At 37.5% G+C, this 20,657-nt stretch overlaps 1 protein-coding gene across 1 annotated transcript in view; it reads right to left on the bottom strand.

The window, feature by feature from the left end:
* The window catches only part of PPP2R2A (protein phosphatase 2 regulatory subunit Balpha), a 54,433-nt gene that overhangs the window by 24,585 nt on the left and 9,191 nt on the right, over positions 1-20,657 (bottom strand). The window contains exon 2 of the mRNA XM_085301049.1: positions 18,369-18,516. Within this exon, the coding sequence (XP_085157175.1) occupies positions 18,369-18,516 (148 nt within the window). The remainder of the gene's footprint in view (positions 1-18,368; positions 18,517-20,657) is intronic.

Here is a 20,657-nt window from a genome sequence, read left to right as displayed (position 1 = left end):
AAGCACTCTGAAAACAGATGTGATGTACACCAGTGTAAACTGATGGCTCAGTACTTAATCACTTAAAAGGATATAAAGAGTCTTTAAAGCCTGAGCTTTGGGAAAGGGGTTAAGGCATTTAAATTGAGAATTACTACGAGTTTTGAGAAAGAACTTTCCAACCTTAAATTGATTTAAGACTGTGATCCACTATGGAACTAGCAAAGCATTAGCTGTACCACAATTATAGCAACCACTGCCTCAGCTACACCTGACTGTAAAGTTAACATTATACCTGCTCACCAGATCTAGAGCTGCATTAAGTCCTTGTACGAATACAAAGTTCACTGCAAACTTGAAGAAGAAAAACTAAAGGATGAAGTTGGCTAAGAAGATTCTTGGACTGTTGCCTTGAAACCATTTCAACTGATTAAAGAATTAAATAGTGAGGATTTTTAACCCCAAATTAGTTTATAGAGTGCTTCAAAAATTATTATGAAAAATCCTCATATTAAACTTTTAACAATAGCAGATACAAACATGTTCTCTCCATATAAACAAATTCAAAGCTGCTTGGTTTCTGGATAGAAACCATTAACCCTCATCACCCTGATTAATTACTTTCTATTTTTAAATCTTGAGAAAGGCCATTACTACAGTTCCTTTCAGAATACACACATAGGAAACCAATAGGCAAACCCCCTTCATCTATTTGGTAAAAATAGAAAGTAAATTGACCACAGCAGTACCTTCTCCCCCCCCACACACAAAAAAAGCTGCAGACCAATGGAGCTTCCCTAGTATCCTTCTCTTCTCCCCCCCCCCCTCCATGCTACACATCATCCAGCTGGGAGAACACAGTAAAGAGCAGTTTGTCTAGTTACACTCAAAGCAGGAAGTTAAGGCCAGAAGATCAGTCCAGAAGCAAACACCATAAAGAATTACTGCTATAGACTTGGTTCTCTTTGATTTGGGCACTATATATTTAATTAATAAGGTTAGCTTAGCTCCAGTGTGAGTTGATGTGAAAGTGCGATACACTCTAGAATTTGTGAAGCACATCAAGGGCACTGCCTTCACCTACCTACCTCTAGGACCTCTGGAGGGTTTATTTCACGCATCCAAGTTGACATATCCTGTAATTTCCCCTCCCATAGAACTGTTAGGAAGAAAAACTTCTGTATAATCCTTAAAGGCGTGAGGATAAAAGCAATTCCAGAAAACTATCACTATCTAAATAATTCCATTTGCAAGTTACTGCAAAGCTGATGAGTTACCAGCTCAAAATAGAGCCTTTTCCAACTTAGCTCCAACACAAGTTAGATCAGCCTGAAAATACCTCAAACTCAGTAAAGACAAGGGGATGCTTAATATCCTGATGAGCATTCCTTTGGGTCTTGAAAGGCATCTCTTGCCTTAACAGCAATGAGATACAAACAGGTTTTCCACTTAGAAAGCCATTTTATGGCATTGAAYTAGCAACAACCTGCTATGCTGACTAAGATTCTTTTTTAGTCTGTGGGTGTGAATCCTGATGATCTCGTGAATATTAGGAGTACTGTATCTGTAGAATGAGCAAAATGATGTTGTTCTGTGCTTTTACAATATCCTATGAATGTCAGATGAACATCAAGGTGGTCTAAATCTCTACCCAGATGGGGTTTTTTTTTTAGTTGAAATACTCTCAAATCTTTGCTAAAGGCCTCTAAGCTTTAACTTAACATACCATCTTCAGATTCTCATGTACTTAGATTTATAGTTTTGCCCCTGAAGAACAGCCTAAAAAATCTGTTCAAACAAAGAGAATTCATACACTCATTGTTTTATTAGTATTGTGAATATATTTAGGAATATTTATATATGCATATATATGCAAGCACAGAGGAAACTTTACTGGAAAAAAGTGCTGACAAATGATGAGCAATTTTCTAATGCATTTAGTTTAAATCTCCTAATACACATGCTCCCCCATAGTAAGGTCTTCCTTAAAATATGACAGGAAGTGCCTATTTGCTTTTCCTATTCACACTAATTCAGTTCTATTGTTGGTTGAAACAAAAGTCTTTCAACCTACATCACCCGTTCCCAGGACATTTGACACCAGTTTATTAATATCATAAACATAAGAGGCATAAGTGGCAGAAATCCAGACCCACTCCTGGTACTTATCTTAAATAACTTTAGAAAGGTGAGTGAATAGTCTCACAGATTGTAGAACTATAACATTTATTCAAAATTAGCAATAAGTAGTTAAAGATCACAGCTTCTCCTCAAGCCTGTTCTTTGCAGTGGCTGCAATAATATATAATCCCCCAAAACAGCTGAAGTTTGTCCACAAGCTTTTCTCTCTCCAACCAGTAGTATTGCTCTGCCTTTAACAAACAAGTGATCAAAGCCAAATCCAGTATCTGTGTTTTTTTTAAATGCCAGCCAGCTGTTGAATGTGAATGCCATAGTGGGATTCAGCTTTCTAATTATCATAAAACTCAGCCTGTTGAGAGCTTACAACATGGGAATCTTAAATCCATTTTCAGGTAGGGAAAGAGGAAGAGTTCATCCCCCCTTTCCAAGGATCTGTGTCACATTTAATTTTACACCAATCCCTTCTCCATTGATTTAAAAACTCATCACCACTCAAGGCTAGAATCATCATAAAGATTATGAATAGTAATCACCAACCTCTTGGTAGCATGATCTTCTGAAGCTGTGTACCCCTAGATTAAGTTCCTGCCTAACACTTCACCAGAAAAATGTTTGTGATGTGAAATATAACGGAGGAGAAAAAAAAACATTAAATAGAGAAAATATACCACGTAAGAAATAGGTGTGATTAAAAAAAAAAAAACTAAATATATTACAGTTAGTAACTTGGTCATTTTGAAAACATCTACTAAATAAAACACCACCTGACATTTTAGGTATCTGGCCTAGGTATATACATGCCCATTCCTGTCACAGCATGCATCACTTCTACTTAACCTGAAAAAAAGGAGGAAAAAAAAAAAAAAAAAACCTGACATTTTAGGTATCTGGCCTAGGTATATACATGCCCATTCCTGTCACAGCATGCATCACTTCTACTTAACCTGAAAAAAAGGAGGAAAAAAAAAAAAAAAAAAAAAAAAAAAAAAAAAACACACACACACACCACTGTATAGTTCTGTGGTGCTGCAGCAGTAAAATTTTGCCTAAAAGAAGGTTTTTTTTAAGCCAAAGTGAAGTCTTAGCTAAAATATGAGCACAGCAGAATATGAAGCTTACAGTTTGCCCAAAGGGTGAAACTGGCAATGCCAATGTCTGCTTCTAGATCTACAGCGTATACTATTGAGGAAGCATTATAAGTATTCTTGCAACCAAAGTGATAATTTGGTTAAATGACACAAGAAATAAAAAGGGCTTCCTCCACTCTGAATTTTCCCACTTCATGCATTTAATATCACAGAGATTTTGCATTTTTCAAGCATACCTTACTCCTTTATAAGTATCATATACAGTCCACATTAGTTACATTTCCAATTTTTATGGAAACACTGTCCATTCAGTAAAACCTGTATAGATTTGTAAGAAGTCTTCCTGGAGAACGATGACATAAGGGTTAAATTGTACGTGTATTGTATAGAATTTAATGAGTTACTGGTTGTTTTTGTCCATCATACAATTGCATATAGATCATACCTAATTATAGGAGAACAAAATTAACTCAAGCAAGAACTAGCTTCATGCCTAAAATTGCTTCATGCAAGATCCCCTTAGGTGCACAAGTGTCCTGTCACCATCATGCACAAAACTGAGGGATTTACTGAACAGTATCAGGAGAACAGAGAAGCAGACTTATAATTAACAAATTTGATTACTTTGGTTGTCCCGCAGCATTCGTCTAGCCTTAGTACTCTGGTACATGACTTGTTCCAACATATTTTCTGTCTGCAGTTTTACAGTGCATCAGTAATAAAGCTACAGCAAAACTGTTTCTGCATACCTAATTTCCAACAGCAAGAGTTTTCACTGCTAATACTGCTAAGGACAGAAATTCAGGATTACACATTTTMCAGAGTGAGCTTTACGCTAGAACAAAAAAGTGGAATAACCTCTGTTCAGAGGATGACGTCACTCCCATTTCTCACCTTTTTGAAAACATTCTTGCTTACTTGCAGATAAAGGGCATCCTATTAGCCATATGAAGAATAAAGATTCAGAAGATTAGAAGAATTCCATTTCAAACCTCTGTTCTCCAGGAAAAACCTGGAGTCTTAAAACTAAAATGACAGTAATAGTAAATACTTACTAGGCTGTTTCAGGATTTATACATGTTTACAAAAGTGCTCCAGAATTCTTATATGAAACACACTAAAGAAATGTACGTTATACTAAGTATCAGGATTCCTAAGAAACACACTAGAAGAATTAGATAAAGTTTTATTTAGGCTTTTTTTATTCTCACTAGAAAAAAAAAATCTAGTCATGTATCGATCCCCCCCCCCCCAAAAAAAAAGCCAATTATCCAATTACCCCATGTAGCAGAAGTCCTTTTCCATATTTTCAAGCTGTTTTATTTATACTTTCGTTTTCTTAGGAAACTGTTCTCAATATGCCTGCCATGAAAAAGAATGTTTTTTTGGAAAATCTCAGCAAGCTCAGAAATATCATCTAGGTTAAAAAAACAACAACAACAACCACCACCACCCCCCCACTATCAGGGTTAAGCTATTCTTCCCAATAAGCTACATCCAATTACTAGTAGGAAGTCCCTGCCTTCTGTGGATTTTGGGCTAATTCCATCCAAAACCAGTGTGCAATTACTACATTAGTAAGAAATTGCCAATGTGATTTTAGATATTAAGGAAAACAAGAAAAAAATGAAACAATATGGGTAGCTAAGCTCTGAAGTATATGCTTGTGAGACTMTAAAATCTCCATAGCTGAAGGTTTTTTTTTTTTTCCTAATGAATATTCATTGAGTGTAACACATACAGTTGAAAGCTTTGCATTTAGAGAACAGACTAGCAAACTCCCAAGGTCCTGTCAGCCCTATTTTCTGTGATACAATCCTCATTCTGTTGTGACAGCTGATAAACACATTCATTGATAACCAGGAGCTCAGCAGAGCACCAAAGAGTCTACCACTCAAAGCATGGATTTCACGAATGCCAAAGTTATTTTCATGCCTTTTGACTCCCTTTGGAAGAGGATTTCTGCTTTGTCAAAAAAATATTAAGGAGCAACATGTCTAGGGGAAAATCAGCCACGTGAACTAGGTGAATCTTAGAAGTGTGCACTCTGATGCCTTTCCTTCTAGATCACAGAATGTTTCTAAGTTTCTCATCAAGACAGTAAAATATCTCAGTCAAGATACCTTACATCAAATAATGTCTAAACATAAAACCTGGCCCTGTTTTACTTACTCAAGATTAAGTATATTCTTCTAGATAGCACTGAAAACATTCATCACAGAACTAGCTATGTACTAGTTCACTGAATCAAGCATTCAATCAGCCACAAACATTAAAGATTTTTTTCAGTGAACGGCCAGATTAAAACATAAATAATCTCTGCTGCAAGTTGTATTTACTTACCACATGGCTTTTCAAGAATAAAGCTTTTCAATACCAACAAAGAAAACACACCTGCTTCTGCTTCCATTTGGGCATTATTTCATTATCCTTTCTTCTGTGCTCCAATTTGATCATTCATGAGTCCTTGAATTTAATTTAAATCAATAACTATTTACTCTTCAATTCCTTCTGACAGCCCCCCACCTCAATCTATAAAAACATTCCTCATCCCACCACAGTATATATACTGAAGTACACATAAATAATATAGACTGAATAGTCCTCAGAAGACCTTACTTTAGATCCTTCCAGGAGGCCTGTTTGTGTTCCAAAGTAGTACAGAGCTATTTATGGAAAAATCTCAGCTGAAACCGCAACCAGAATTTCAATGGGCTACACAGCACGGAAGAGCCAGTGGTTAGTTTTCTGTTTGCAAATGACAATATATTTGGAAATAGTGTTCTGTTATTGCTCTGCATGTACATAACAGAAGCCTTTAAGCAATGCCTTTCTTGATTTGTCACTGTGAACATTACAGATTAAGAGCACTAATCTTGATTTTTCCCTTTTTGCTGAAGCTATTCCAAAACAGACACTGCAAGTTAAAAAGCTATTAACAGGATTTTAGAAAAATATAATCTGGCAATGACTTTCAAAATTGGCTACTAGAATTCTGTGGCTTGATGTGCTTTTCTCTTGTACATACATACACACACACAAATCTATGTATATATTTACACACACATGCATATGAAAACATATCCTGAAAACTATTGCACAGTTTCAGCCTCTTCTGAGAAATATTTGACCAAAGCTTTTATTTCAGGTGCAAAAGCTAAGGCCAAAAATTTAAGGCTTTTAGTCCTCAAATATCAGGCTATTAAATGCAAGTGACCACTGTTCCTCAGTCATATTGAGAGTGCCTCCTTCAAAGGAATCAAAATGAAAGCAAAAAAAAAAAAAATCACTCTTACCTACCATAATGGAGGGAGGGGAGGRGGGAGGGAGGGAGGCACACTCACTAGCAGGATTTCAGGCAGCTTGCCGGAGAGCACAGCGCCTGTGAAGGTCACAAGTACAACTTAAGTTTCCAGCAGAGATGAATCCACAGTTCTGACTATTAAATGAATGTAGAATAAAAACTTCATATCATTTTACTCACCATGGATATCCACTCCTTTACTAGCTCATTTTAATACTTAAATCTATTTTTTTTTCCAGTCATGCTTGGAAGCTGGAAAATAGCTTCCTTTACCAATTGCTTTGTCCACTTGGCAAGTATTCTCCTCTGTTTCTATTCTAGCCCAAGCATAGATGTTTCAGCTTCTTAAAAAAAAAAAAAAAAACAAAAAAAAAAACACTTCTTAAAGAGAGGATAATACTACTTTGTGGCCTGGATTTTCACATTTTTAACACTCATTTCTCAAAGCAGTGCATAAGGAAATACACAAATCTTCACACCTCTGTAAAGCAGACCCTTATAATTGGAGCACATTAAAAAACAAACTCTATGGATCTAAGCTACAGACTGACCTTATGGATAAGGAAATCACTCTACTTCTTTCAGCTTCCCTCAGCTGTCAATTAGGAGATTAAGATCCTTTCATTGGATCTTGGAAAAGTTAAAGTGCTGCAAACCGTACAAAACATTTACTAAAATTATCATTACGAAGAGATCTCATACTGCCTTGCAATAACTTTTAGAAGTTTTTGAACCTCATTTTGGGAGACCAGGCATACTAGTTTTTACAGATAAGGAAAGTAAAGCACGGAGGGGTTAAACAGCTTACTGACCTTTTAAATAGCAGATAAAACTTGACTCAGGATGATTGTTTTGAATTATCTTTATTTCTAGCCTTCCTTTTTGTGAATTCACCCCTCAGGGTGATCAAGTTTAGTTTTTTTTACCAAACTTGGTAAAAAACAGATAAGTAGTAACAGCCATAGTTTTTTTAGAAGACAAACAAACTAACTTGAACCTCATTCAAACAACACTGGTTAGAGAAAACAAACTGGAAGATGCCAGACAACTTCCAGTTGAACATTATATAATTGTATGACTTCTGGAAAAAAACACAACTATAAACAAGCTTACACGACAAAAGAGGCTGTGTACATGACCTTATGTTGATGACTTCTTTGAGAAGACAGCAACCAGCAAGGAAGAAAGATTAAGCCAGAAGTGCTCCTACACAGGATGCAGTCTCTCAATAATGAGATTTTTTTTTTTTCCAACCAACATAGACACTTCATTGTTGCACAGGAACAGGAATCCTGAGCAATAGAACAGAGAAGAGACCTAGTAGGACAATTGTAGACTACTTAGATCATACCTAACTCATTCTCAGAAGCAGCAGAATACTGGTAAGTGCTACAGAAACAACTAGATGCCTATTATTCCAAGGTCTGATACTCGAGTTTCCTCAGGTTAAAACAAGGAAAACAATCCACAAGCTCCAGGGAGTTAACAACTTTACCTACATCTTAGGGAGCATAAAAAAGCAGCCATTTTCTTAGTGCACTTTTCTCTGAGGCATCTAAATGTTGTTAGATGCAAAATTGCTGGGTCAAGCACAGCATATGCCTGATCAAGCAACAGGACTGATGTGTTACCAGCCCTCACCACTCTTAAGGATGGGTTATCACTTCTGAAAGGGACTGAAGTAAACAGAAAGATCCTAGACATTTATTGAAGACAGACAAAGTAAATATTCAACTTTGAAAACCAAGGCCTGAAGCTATGAAAAAAAANAAAAAAACAAAGAGAAAAGCAGAAGGTCTCTACAGAAAGTCTGTAAAATTTTGGCCAAAAAGCTTTAAAAACGCTGCTGTCAGTTCTACATTTTGTCCTGATAGTTTATGAATGCTTCCCTATTACCTCTATAAAGCAGTGTCCCTTTCTCACTGCCACACCATAGGAGGAAAAAATTGATAGTTTCAACTTCAACTGTTCTTTATGTTTATATTGATGTTTTAGAAGGAGTGTCAAACTTAATTCCCAGTTCTGTGGAGTTTTCCATATGACATGCCAACTGTAAGCACACAAAGGCTGAGGAAGTTGAGCAAGTTGTTCATAATGCCTTAGTTTCATGTAGTACCTTGAAACCATTATCACAGCTCAGAGAAGCAATCCATCCATCCACCCATCACGTCTCMTGTTCCATTCCTGTGCCACCTCCACTCCCACCCCACCCCAGTGATCCCTTACAATGTCACAAATTAGATGAAGGAACTAACTCAGGATCCTGACAACACCAACACCTGTCACCTGACAACACCAACAAAAAAAGGCATTTGATTTTCATTCAGGTCAATTCCCCAAAATTATTACTGTGCAGCTACATCAGCATTTGTGCCAGCACAAAGCAGGAACTGGTACAGGTACAAGGAAGGACTAACTCTTTCAGAAGCAGCAGTTACTTGAAGTGACCAAGAACCTACAGACATGTCAGGATGCAATTTGAATTCTAATTCCTCATTCTGTACCCAGATCACATTTCACTTCAAAACAATTCAAACAGGGCAATTATTAAATCCAAGATTTTTGTTTTTAATTCTATCAGTATTCTTATTAATGAATCCGTATATGATGTACTAAAATCAGTATATGAGAAGTAACTATTCATTTTTGGTTATGCACCTCCATTGAATAAATGCACAGGATTGCTCAAAAAAAAAAAACCTCTGAAAGTCATTATACATTTTATGAGTTCACACACTAGAAACTGATTTCAGTACGTACCTCTTGTCCACTAGGGCAGTTTATTTTTTCCCAAATATCTTACATGTTTAAAGTCCTTTGTACTGAATTCATAAGCACTGTACACAAGCAAACATAGATCACAATTAATATGAATCTTCTAACCTTTTTCTACTAACATCAGAAAGACTGGCAGCAATCACTACTTTTAAAAATCAAATGATGGTCCCTAAAAACATTTGGCACTTGAGGAAGAGAGGAAAGTATACTTATTAGCACTTAATAGACAAGAACAAATTAGAAATGATTTTAAGTTTTAAATAAGCTAATATAGTCTGAAGTCTCAATTACCTTAATTGTTCCTGAATATATGCAATTATCTTTTCTCAACTTCGCAAAAAACATCAAGCACTAATTCTATGTTTGTTTGGAGATCACATTATTCCTAGAACATTAATTCAAGAACTGCAATTGAAAATGTAAACTGCAACTGAAAATGTGAAGAGAAACACTGCTACACAAAATATATTCTACATACCTTAGAAACCAATCTTTCTTACAACACAACTCTTCATAACCCTAAAATTTCTTCCTACTGTTCCAAAATTAGATGCAAGTGTAATTGCCTATGGGGTTTAACATGTGACTGAAATAGGCTGGTTTTCTTAATGGTACTATCACTTGTGGATTGCCAAGAGGAAAATACATTTTTATAAAGAATGTCTGACAAAATTAATAATTTCTCCTCCAGTGCTTAACAAAAGCATAGYAAGTTAAAAGAAAAGCTTGCAGCCACTTCTACTTGTGTAAGAAAATCTCTGTTGTGCACGGAAACCTCAAATAATTGTTTTCAGTAATATTGTAAACTCACAACAGTAGCACTCTACCTGAGGTCTTATTAGCCAACATACTCATTTTCAAAGAAAATGTAACAGTCTGAAAACTTACAGTCCCTGAAAAGAACCAGGCAAGATGACCATCATATAGCACTACATGCTGCCCCGAGCAACATCCTAAAGCAGTCAAGAATGACTGAGGAGCCAGAAAACAAGCAATTGTATGTTTAATAAAGGAAGCCCTGCTATATAAAATCGTAGCACAAAAACCCAAATATCAGTGCTTTACCTCTTTTAAGACAAAAGGTATCTTTTTACACTGTCTCCTTAGTGGAAAGCAAACAGCTCTCAATTTTTTCTCTCCCCATTTCCACAAAGGCTCATACAACAGAGTAAATGAATGACAACAGCYTTTGCGTTTCCAGCTTATTTACATAATAACCCTATGAGAGTACCATTTAGATAGAGCGTGCYTTAGGAGTATAACAGAGCTATAAAACAATATAATGAAATTCCATTATACATACTCCACTGGGAAGTTTAAGATGTAGAAAGTCATCCAACAGATGTAATCTTGTTCTTACTTTTTTTAGACCTACTGGTGCTTCATGAAAAAGATTATTCCAAATTTGTTTGGCTCAAGTATTCGCTCCTGCATTTCTCTTCTTATTTTGTTTTCATTAAAATATGATAGCTGTCGTCTCTACTCGCATTCTACCTATGTCAAAGCGTTCCCTTTCCTTTTTTCTTTTAAAAAAGGAAAAACCTAAGTTTCACATAATTAATTACTGCTCACTTGTGACTTGTCGTACAAGCCTCCTTGCTCCAAATATTGTAGCCTAAGCTATCATACTGTATATTACAGTGCATTGAATAAAAAGGAAAAAAGATCTGAAATAACATTAAGGTAGTAGCAAAATAAGCTTATAGTAAGAGAATTGCTTTTGGAGAACAGTGTTTGCTAAAGAGGTAAGAATACATGGTAGCCTTAATTTGATACCATCAGTAATTGATGTTCTTACTGCAGGAAATACAGAACATAGCAGAGAACATGTTTTAATTGCACGCACACACTCACAGAGTATTGAATACAAAGAAGGCCTCATTCTACAGCACCCTAAGTGCAAGACAGTACATTAGTTTAGGTGAAGTAAGAAGTCCCAAACAAGGGATCAGGTTTTTTAAAGCATACTAAGAGGGATAAGAAAAAACTATCGTTTGTTAGACTCTTTGTAAAACTTACAGTAATCAGTAATACATCTCCCAATTAAGYGGTATGTCTTTTCAACAACTTGCAGGAAACTATCACTGTATTGATACAAACACAGCTAACACTACTAAACAAATAGCAAGTTTGTCATTCCCACATATTGCTTGTGCAGACACTGGAGAAAGAAAAACCCATTTCATGTGTACTAGTTCTGCTACAGAAAAGTGTCAAAAAAATTATTCATAACCTAGTGATAACTGACATTCATGTGTGTGTGTGCGCGTGCCAAAAAAAATCTTCAAAAAAAAACCTCAAGAACTGTCACACTGAGAAGCAGTCTCACAATTGGCTTATACCTACCCTAAATTTGTGCTGCTACCAATTAAGGCTGCTCTGGATTTCCCCACTTGCCCTCAGTGCATGTTTTCATCACCACCTCTTTACAAAATACATTTATTTTCAGTGACAGTACAGTCTTAGCCCAATTTCAGCTAGCTTAAGTCTTTACACCTTTTAAAAAAAAAGGGGGGGAAAGAGAGAAAGGATCAGCAGTGATGTGGGGTATCTGTCATATCTGTCATTCATTACTGTACCATACCAAACTGTTTTATTTGGCCAGTATTTCAGTTTGGTCTCTCAAGATTACCTTGCAATTTTGATATTAGATATTGTATTGCTGGCCTTCAGACAGCACATGCTCAAAGTACAYCTTGAACAGCAAAGTTTAAGTCCTTTAATTTATTTTACCATTTGTATTAGCTGAGCACTTGCAGGCCAGGCTAGACTGTACATAAAGTCCTATAGAAAGATAGATCCTCTTCCAGTGTTCCTCATGTTCCCCTCAGCCACCTGACCACGCGCCTCACACTATGCTGTCACAAGCACGCACAGAGCACCAAGAACCAGATCAGGGTTCGATCCAGCTGGAAAATAATCCAGCAAACCCCACAATTTTCAGTATTTTTCAGCTGGATCAGTTTCCCAGATCAGTTCATTGTGCAGTTACATGAACACTTCCTCCAGCAAAGTGCAAAGGAGTGCCTCGTTAAGCAGAAACACTGCCAAACATGCAGCCATGGCCTAAATAGGCAAGTCAGGGGAAAGCAGGGAAAAAAAAAAGAAGAGAGAGCGAGAGAGGGAGGGAGAGAGAGAGAGAGAGAGAAACCATACAGCTAGAACACCCAGCTCTTACCTCTTTCTTCAGCATTACATCCAGTGGGAGTTTTCTTCTTCCTTTTAGATCTTCCAAAACATATTCTATGATGATGCAGCCACTCAAAATAGAATCTTTAAAAACTATGAAGTTTTCAAAGCAAACTAAGAGCTATAATCCGCTAGGATTTTCAGTGATAGCTGTGCTGCCCTGGAGCTGCATTCATTTGTATGGTTGGAGTCTTATGTCTGGTCACTATCACATCCGTATCTAAGATAAAAATTATTTGTGATAAGAACTGGGTTTTCCTAATTCAAGCACAAYGATAACAGCAAAGCATCATAGGAAAAACAGTAGTGGTCAGCATGACTGACAATCTGAAGTGCACTACCAAAGTAATATCAAGAGAGAGGACTAAACCTCTGGGGAAATAAACAGCCTCCTACTATTTAGCTCTTTGCTAAATGCTCTTTGTTTTGGGGGACTTTGCATAAATGCACACTTTAGTTGATTTAGACCAGCAGTTCCTAGAATACAGTAGCCTATTTCTCTTCCTAGATACAGACAGCCATTCTATAAATGGCTAGAGATAAAAAAGCTAAAACACACAAGCAGATTTAAGAATGCAGAAGAGGATTATGACCTTGGGTCTTTTTATTTTTTCATATTTCAAACTATCCCTTTAACAAACTTGTTACTAGTCCCTGAGCTGCTCCTTTTAACTCATGTTATTAAATAATCACATACAACATAACTGCAGCCCTCAAAAATACAGATTAAGCTCCCTCCCATAACTACCCCCTAATCTTTCTTCAGCATTATTATCCCTGTCTCTTAATTCACGCCTTCACTACTTTTCTCACCTCTTACTGTATCTGCTCCCATTACAATAAAAGAAAGTCWATCAACAACTTCTACAATAATGACGTCGTTTCTCTTCTGTGACTCCTACCCACAGAAACAGCCAGGTAGGAGCCCTCCTTCCCAACCAATCCCAGCAACATCGCTCCATCTAGAAGGTATAGCTCCTAGGAGTCAACTGTTGGTAAGCCTAGAGAACAGGCAGAGCAAGAGTCTGACAGGGCAGAGATAATCATCTTCCCGCAAGGGGGTTCAGAACCCTAACCCACTATTACAGATAGATGCTACTTGACAACCAGAAAGTTTTCTGATAAAGCGAGAGAAGGTGGTGAACTTCAGACAGACATAAACCACTCTTTGCAGCAGTCCTCCTTCCTGTCTTCAGTTTTTCGTATTGCAGCTAACTGTTTTGGTAAATTGAAGACAAACTGCTATTAGTGACCCAACAACAGTTCCCATAGCTGCTCTGCAATTTTAAAGTCTGYCAAAAACAAACATGAAACTACATTCAAAAGATATAATATACCTAGAATCAAATACAGAAAACACTCCTGTAGAAGAAAAAATGTCACGTCTAGGTTATTTCTCTGACCACAAACACAATTTGGTTAGAGAGAAGTAAAAGGCTTCCTCTGTTTATAATCTGCAGAAACTGTGAAACAGGCTATAGCAATATTTTGACTACAAATTAGTAAACATGAAACAAGCAGTACATTAGCAACAAAAAGCATGGAATGGTTTTAAGTATGGTACTTTAAGTCAGCACCCACAGCAAATACTCCAGTGCCTCATTTGGAAGCAATTCAGGCATGAAATAGTTAAAAGAACTTGTCAAAAAATGAGAGGCAACCACTCAGAGTTGAAGCTTAGGACTTAAGGTCCTGGCTCCCAGCCTTGGACACAGTCTATCAGACTTTCACATATCTTTAGATTACATTTGAAAGAGCATTTAGATACAGCGGCTTGATTCTYTTCTGTCTGCCAAGTAATTAAACAAATTTAACTTAATTTGTTTTGAAGAACAAAGCTGTTCCATTAAGCAACTTTCCAGTTTTCAGACAGTTTAAATTCACAGTTCTTGGTTGTTTCCAACAGGAGTTGCTGTATCTTAGAGAATATAACAGCAAACCTTCCCCCCCCCCCAACACACACACACACACAACCCCCAAAACAAAGGAACTGCAGAAAATCTCTGTAATCATTTTCAGCAGACATCCCATAGAGGAAGTTTCTAGGAAAACRCAGTAGTATCAGCTCTAGAGCATTTCTGGACAGTTAAGTCCTACTTGCACAGAAACAAAAACATTATAAAAGAAAGTAACAATTTACAGATGCTTTTTTATACTCTGATCATTGGACTTATAAAGGACAATGGCTTTTTGCTCTTCTCCATTGGAGAAGTCTTGTCTAACCCAGTGTCCTGGTTCTGCACTCTCCATAGTAGATTGAGTCTACACGTTGAGCACAGGAACGCTGTACGATTGGGTTCCAGCCAGACAAATGTAAAGTTGAAGAGGGAGAAAAACTTCTGCTGAGCATGCAAAGAACTAGCCACTTCGGAAACAGAGGTGGTACCAGTCACACCCACATYGGCCTTACGCAATTGGCCCCTATACGCCAAAAGCACACTCTTTTGCCCTCAGTTAAAATAAAGGGCCCCAACCATATTAAGCTGACAGTCAGAATTCACAGAAYGGGTAAGGTAAAATTCAGTTTATAACTTGAGTTCTCTAATCTGATAGGGCCAGGCCACAGCTTACAACCAAAGAGAAACTCCATCTATACTAGAGAGGCCAATTCTTTATTCCTCAAGTTAGCAAAGCTTTGCTATAGCAGAATCACACAGACAGGCCCTGAGTGTAAAGTCACTGCCATCTTCTCAAACTTCAAGAACAGTTCTTTCTCTTCCATTCTCATTAGCAATAAATATATATATATGTTTTATCACATCCATCTACCACACAGTGCTTATAAAGCCAAGCAAAAAAAAGTTTATGGTCCAGCCATCTAAACCACCAAATATTGACCTTYTAGTATATAGCCATTCTAGTCTAAATATCTTAAGAATTATAGGTTGTACATATTACACATGAAGGTGACAAGGTCAAATTTGACCTCAAATCTACCATTCACTGTGCACTAGCACTCTTACCACACTAAATAGTGTTACTGTTATTTTTATTAAAAGAATTATCCTCTATTGGGCTGTATTATAGGCAACATTGCAGAGACATTACAGAGYTTTACATTATATTGATTAATGAAATTAAATCAATGCCATTTTCCTAGCTGACACATACTAGTTTACTTTACACACAGGTACAAAGTAAAGCGATAAGCTAGATTTAAACAAAGAAAAAGTTTACCCACAAAGTTTAATCAGCATGGTAAAACTGAAGATAGCCTGGGTTTAGCTGAAACTGTTTTTATATAAAGAAGAGCTTCCAATACAAATATTGCAACACTGTATTACTAATAGGAAGAAGACAGAAAATGAAACATGCCTCTCCCTTGTCTTTCAACCTTGTTTTCTTCATCTTGTTTTCCGTGAAGTTTCAGTATTCCACAAAGTTWTTTTTCATTTGAGCTCTCCAGCCATTTAAAAACCCCAAATCCATACCCTAGATACTACCCTACATAAACTGACATTATCCTCCAATAGTCACAGACATCCAATTAGAATCCACACTTGTTAGCTTGCAGACCACAGCAGTTAAGAATCACTTAAGTTTCAGACAGCAAAATTTTCTTTTGCTTTCCTCATGATGCCAGCCACAAGAAAGAMGCCAGAAAAGCAGGGAGAAAAAAGGTCAGAATAGACATAGAGACACTATGAACTTGTCCTTGGGCATTTTGAAGGAGGAGGACCAAAAGTATGCAAAACTGCTATTCCAATTTTGTAAAAAGCAAACAAAACCCTACAAAAGGCTTCATTTCAGTAAAGGGATGCTTAAAGACAGAAATATTGCCAATAAAAGGAGAAATGTAAGAATCTCAGTTTGATACATTGTCAGCCATTTCAACAGTATTACAGGGACACATTATAAAGCATAACAGAAATGCTGAGGATCTCATGGAAGCTAAAAGATGCATTTTGATTTAGACAGCTGATTTTCAACAATTTCCAGCATGCATTGTGGGAGCCAAATACATAGAAAAAGGAGATAATTTCAGCTCAACAAATTAATTTCAAACAAGTTAATACCTTTTTAGGGGCCTCACATCAGGTTCTAGGCATTTAATTTCAATACTGAGGCTTTTGGGTTTGCACCTTAGCACTCATTCTAAGTCAGTCATAGGTAACTACTAGATTAGATTTTTCTTTGTTGAGTTGCAAAGTCAGAAGCCTACATCTCCCATATGATCAAAAATGGACATTCTTACTTTTTTTTTTTTTTTTTYTTAAAAACAGTCCTGAGACTGGCTTGCTGAAACTGTAGCTAGTTAATTAATTCACTTACAGTGAACGCTTCCCTGAACTCCACCCTCCACGACTGCACCAATACACACTGCGCCTCTACACTGTGTCGGAAAGCATAAGGCTAGCAAGTCTTCTTTCACAGTACAGACTGCAAAACTTCAGAACAGCTAATAGTGTTCAGGACAGACATTTCCTGATTTTCGGATTTCCATATCCCTGTAAAAGCCACTATATCACCAACATAGCAATGAGTGTTTTGGTATATTACATGCATGYCACACGTCTACTTCAGTGAAGAATTTTTGCAAGCACCAGACACAATTTCCTCAGTTTTTGTTCTTAAGGACTTAGTCTGTTATACAATTAAAATCATAAAATTTAAAATCTGGCAGGAAAAAAAGTTATAGTATATTTGATAGTACTTTTTGAGTCCCAATTTTAAAATATACTTCTGGAGCAACTTAAGATTAATCCGTCCTTAAGGAAAAAAAAAAGTTACAGCTTGCTTGCTTCCAAAATCCATCTTTCAGTTTGTATATGACAGTCTTTAAAAGTGCATCATTTTCCACATGCTGTAGCTTAAACAAAAACAAGACACTTATGTTTATACTGAGTTTTTTGGCCTTTAGAAGCTGATCTGAGCTACACATCAAATGTGAAAATAACGGGAACTCTAGTTACCACTTTTCTAAGCGCAACATAAATCTCAGTTGTCTGTACCAACATTCAGAATATGTATAACCTCCATCCTCTCCAAAATTGCATGTAACAAAGCCCACTGCTTGCAAAAGAAAAAAAAAAACTTTAACTCATGATCTTACATGCTACATTGTGCAAACAGGTCCTTATGGCCAAAGAAATTTAGAAGTCAGTGGGACTTTCAAAAAAAAAAAAAAAAAAGTTATAGAAATTTTTGTTCTCTAGCACAGCCAACCGAGTAATATATTGAGTGCAAATCCTCTAATGATGCCTGGGCCAAGTAAAAGAGAAAAAAAAACAACAAACCAACAAGCAGATTTTTTACAATCACAACGAGAGGCAGCCATCTTGGTATAAGATGACATTTGTCACTGCCAGCATTAGGAGCTCTAACTTACTGGAAACTGCCTAAAACTTTTGCATCTCCTCAAACACAAACCCCTCTTTTTTTTAATAAGTAAACATGCACAAATACTCAGATTTCTTCCTCTTCTGGTTAATGGAAGCTAGAGAGATTGGAAAAATTAATTGATCTTTATCCAGTACTCAGATCTTCAAAGACTACAAACTAATTAATTCTCGTAACACCTCCCTATGAAATGCAAGTATCACATTCCCCATTTTGCAGATTAGGTAAAAAACACAAATCAAAAGCTGAGTGACAGGAAAATCCAACCAATAATTTGGGGAAACAAACATTTCCAGCAAAATACTCAAAGACTGAATTCAGCCATGCTAAAAGTATACAGAAAACTACTCACAAACCATCAGAGTTTGAATCTGGCTTTAGCTATCCAAATGTACATCAAATGTCTACTTAGGTTGCTRAAGTAACACACAACAAAACTGAGTTAGCAAGATTGCATTCAAACCCTCCTGCCTAAGGAATAGCAATAAGGAAGTCAGAAGAAAAAAGAAAAAAAAAGAAAAAACAGCAGTAGTAAAAATTGTTCTTACCTTCTGCTACATCATCATCTACAGCGCCTTTCACCTGAGAAAAACACCACTGAATGTCATTTCCTCCTCCAGCTCCTAAAAGACAATCAGAAAAAAGAAAAACATGAGACCCCCACAGCGCCACAAAGACCTCGCCGCTCCTTAGCAGCTGAAACGCTCCGGCAGCACTGCACACACCTACTTCCTCAGCTGTGCGGGCCGCACAATTGCAAACCGCCCCTCCCCACCTTTTTCCTTTGCAGATATTGTTTCTGACATTAATCATTTGCCAGTGGCCAATGCAACATTGTCAAAAACGGCATAAGCAGTACAAAAGATAAAAGCCTCAGTCACCSAAAGCTTGCAAACTGCACTACACTGCCATTGCTAACTTAAACTGCGCATTAAAAATGCAAGTGCATCAACATCCTATTTCACAGGAAGCTTCTTCCTACTTTAGAGCACAGAACTCTCTATAGACAAACACAAACAACTTAAACAGTAACTGCCAGAACAGCTCTACATTTTTTGGAACATCTCAATCTTTTAATCAATATAAGCCAAGCACATTATTCATTTTCTTCTTTAACAAGAATATTTAACTGGACCTACRTACTAAAGGCTAAAGAAAAAAAGTTTTACCACAATTTTCGAGTCTCTTTGCAGAAGTAATAAAAGTAATTATCAGCCTTTAAAAAGAAGGAAAAAAGCAGCAAATTGAGCAGAAAAGCAAACAAGCAATCTCACGTTAACAAGTTCTACTACCATAGAAAACGGATCGAAGAGAAAACTTCAGGAACATTACTGCCTCGGCGGAAGGCAGTGATTCATTTGAACCCTGCCACCAAAACACACAAAAAAAACACCACCCATTTCTTTTGCATTTCATTCTGAGCAAATCACTGCTGGGCTGAGTACATACAGGAAAAGACTGAAATGGACTTGCCCTTTTTTTTTTTTTTTTTTGAAAGCGCCTGTCAAAATGGAACTTTTACACACAACAATGCAAAGAGGCTGAGCAACAGATGGCATTTACACATTAATCCAGAAGTTTATCATCACTTTTGGAGTAAAAAATGCAAAATACAGAAGATACTTCTTCCCTCCTCTACACTAAGTTGAGAGGGAATGAAAAGTTAGAAGACATAGAAATTAGAAACCATAAAAATATCCTTTCCACAAAAGACCAAATGCCACAGAATGGCAAGAGAAGCACCAGGATACAACCAGACTGTGGCCTACATTTCTTTGCTTGCCTTAGTTTCTTTTCTGAAACATTATAGTCAAGCAAACTATACAACCTGACAGGGTGGAGGGAAGTACAAGCATCCAGCTATGCTGGAGATGTCAAAAAGAAAAAGCTCTTTGTAGATACATTGGAAAGATATACCATACACTTCTCTACCATTGCCCTAAACTTGTGCAACCTATTTTCTTTCCCCTCCCTACCCTCTTTATTTGTCGTTTAGCAGTTGACACCATGGAAGCATTTAAAGGGAACAGCTTCCAAGAAAAAAAAAATCATTGCTCTTTCTACATAAGACTAAGATTTTTTTTTTATATAATTTATTTAAGTCTGCATTTTTTTCGATTAAAACAAGAGGAGGGTGGAGCATAGGCGTGCAGTGTAGGGGGAAAAGGCAAAGCACAAACCTACCACAGCCCCCATGCTCGCTCCTCCAAATGCAAAGCACTGAAAAGGCAACTCATTTGCAGAGGAGGGAGATGAATRCATCTCTGAGGGAGGAAATCAAAATGGAAAGTAAGAAGGAAAAGATACCTTATGCATGCACCCTCCTACCCTACCAAGAGGGCTCCAGGATGCAAAATAAAGCAGGATGTAAAATGGGGAACAAGCACAGAGAGGAGTGAGAAAGAAAACAGAGAAAGACCTGTATTATCTAATTACATCCTGCACCCCCTTTCACACTCGTCTGCAGACTGGAAAGCTGCGCCCTGCAGAAGGGTGCGATTGTACTCTCGACACAAGCACGTCTGCACCCTGAACCAACCTTCCGCGCACAGCCGCGCTCCTCTGCCCGCTCCTAACTCCACCTGAGGAAGAAATGCAACACACCAGGGCGCCTGCAAATTCGGAACTGTACATATATTCACGGACATATATATGTGTGTGTGTGTGTGTGTGTGGCGAGAGAGCCACCCTGCCTGCAAGCCCCCCGCACGCCCAACTCCGGAGCGCACCGCTGCCCCGCAGGCCTCCACCGCGCTTCTTCCGCGCGAGCGAGGGGGCAGCGGGCGGGGGGCGGAGGGGGGCAGCAGAGCGCCCCGGGCAGCGCGGCAGCCCCCGCG

Source organism: Rhea americana, unplaced genomic scaffold (assembly GCF_003343005.1).
Source record: "Rhea americana isolate MKP2758 unplaced genomic scaffold, rheAme1 scaffold_171, whole genome shotgun sequence".
In the NCBI taxonomy this organism is placed as follows: domain Eukaryota; kingdom Metazoa; phylum Chordata; class Aves; order Rheiformes; family Rheidae; genus Rhea; species Rhea americana.
The sequence above is the reverse complement of the archived record's forward strand: the minus strand, read 5'-3'. Positions and strand labels throughout refer to the sequence as shown.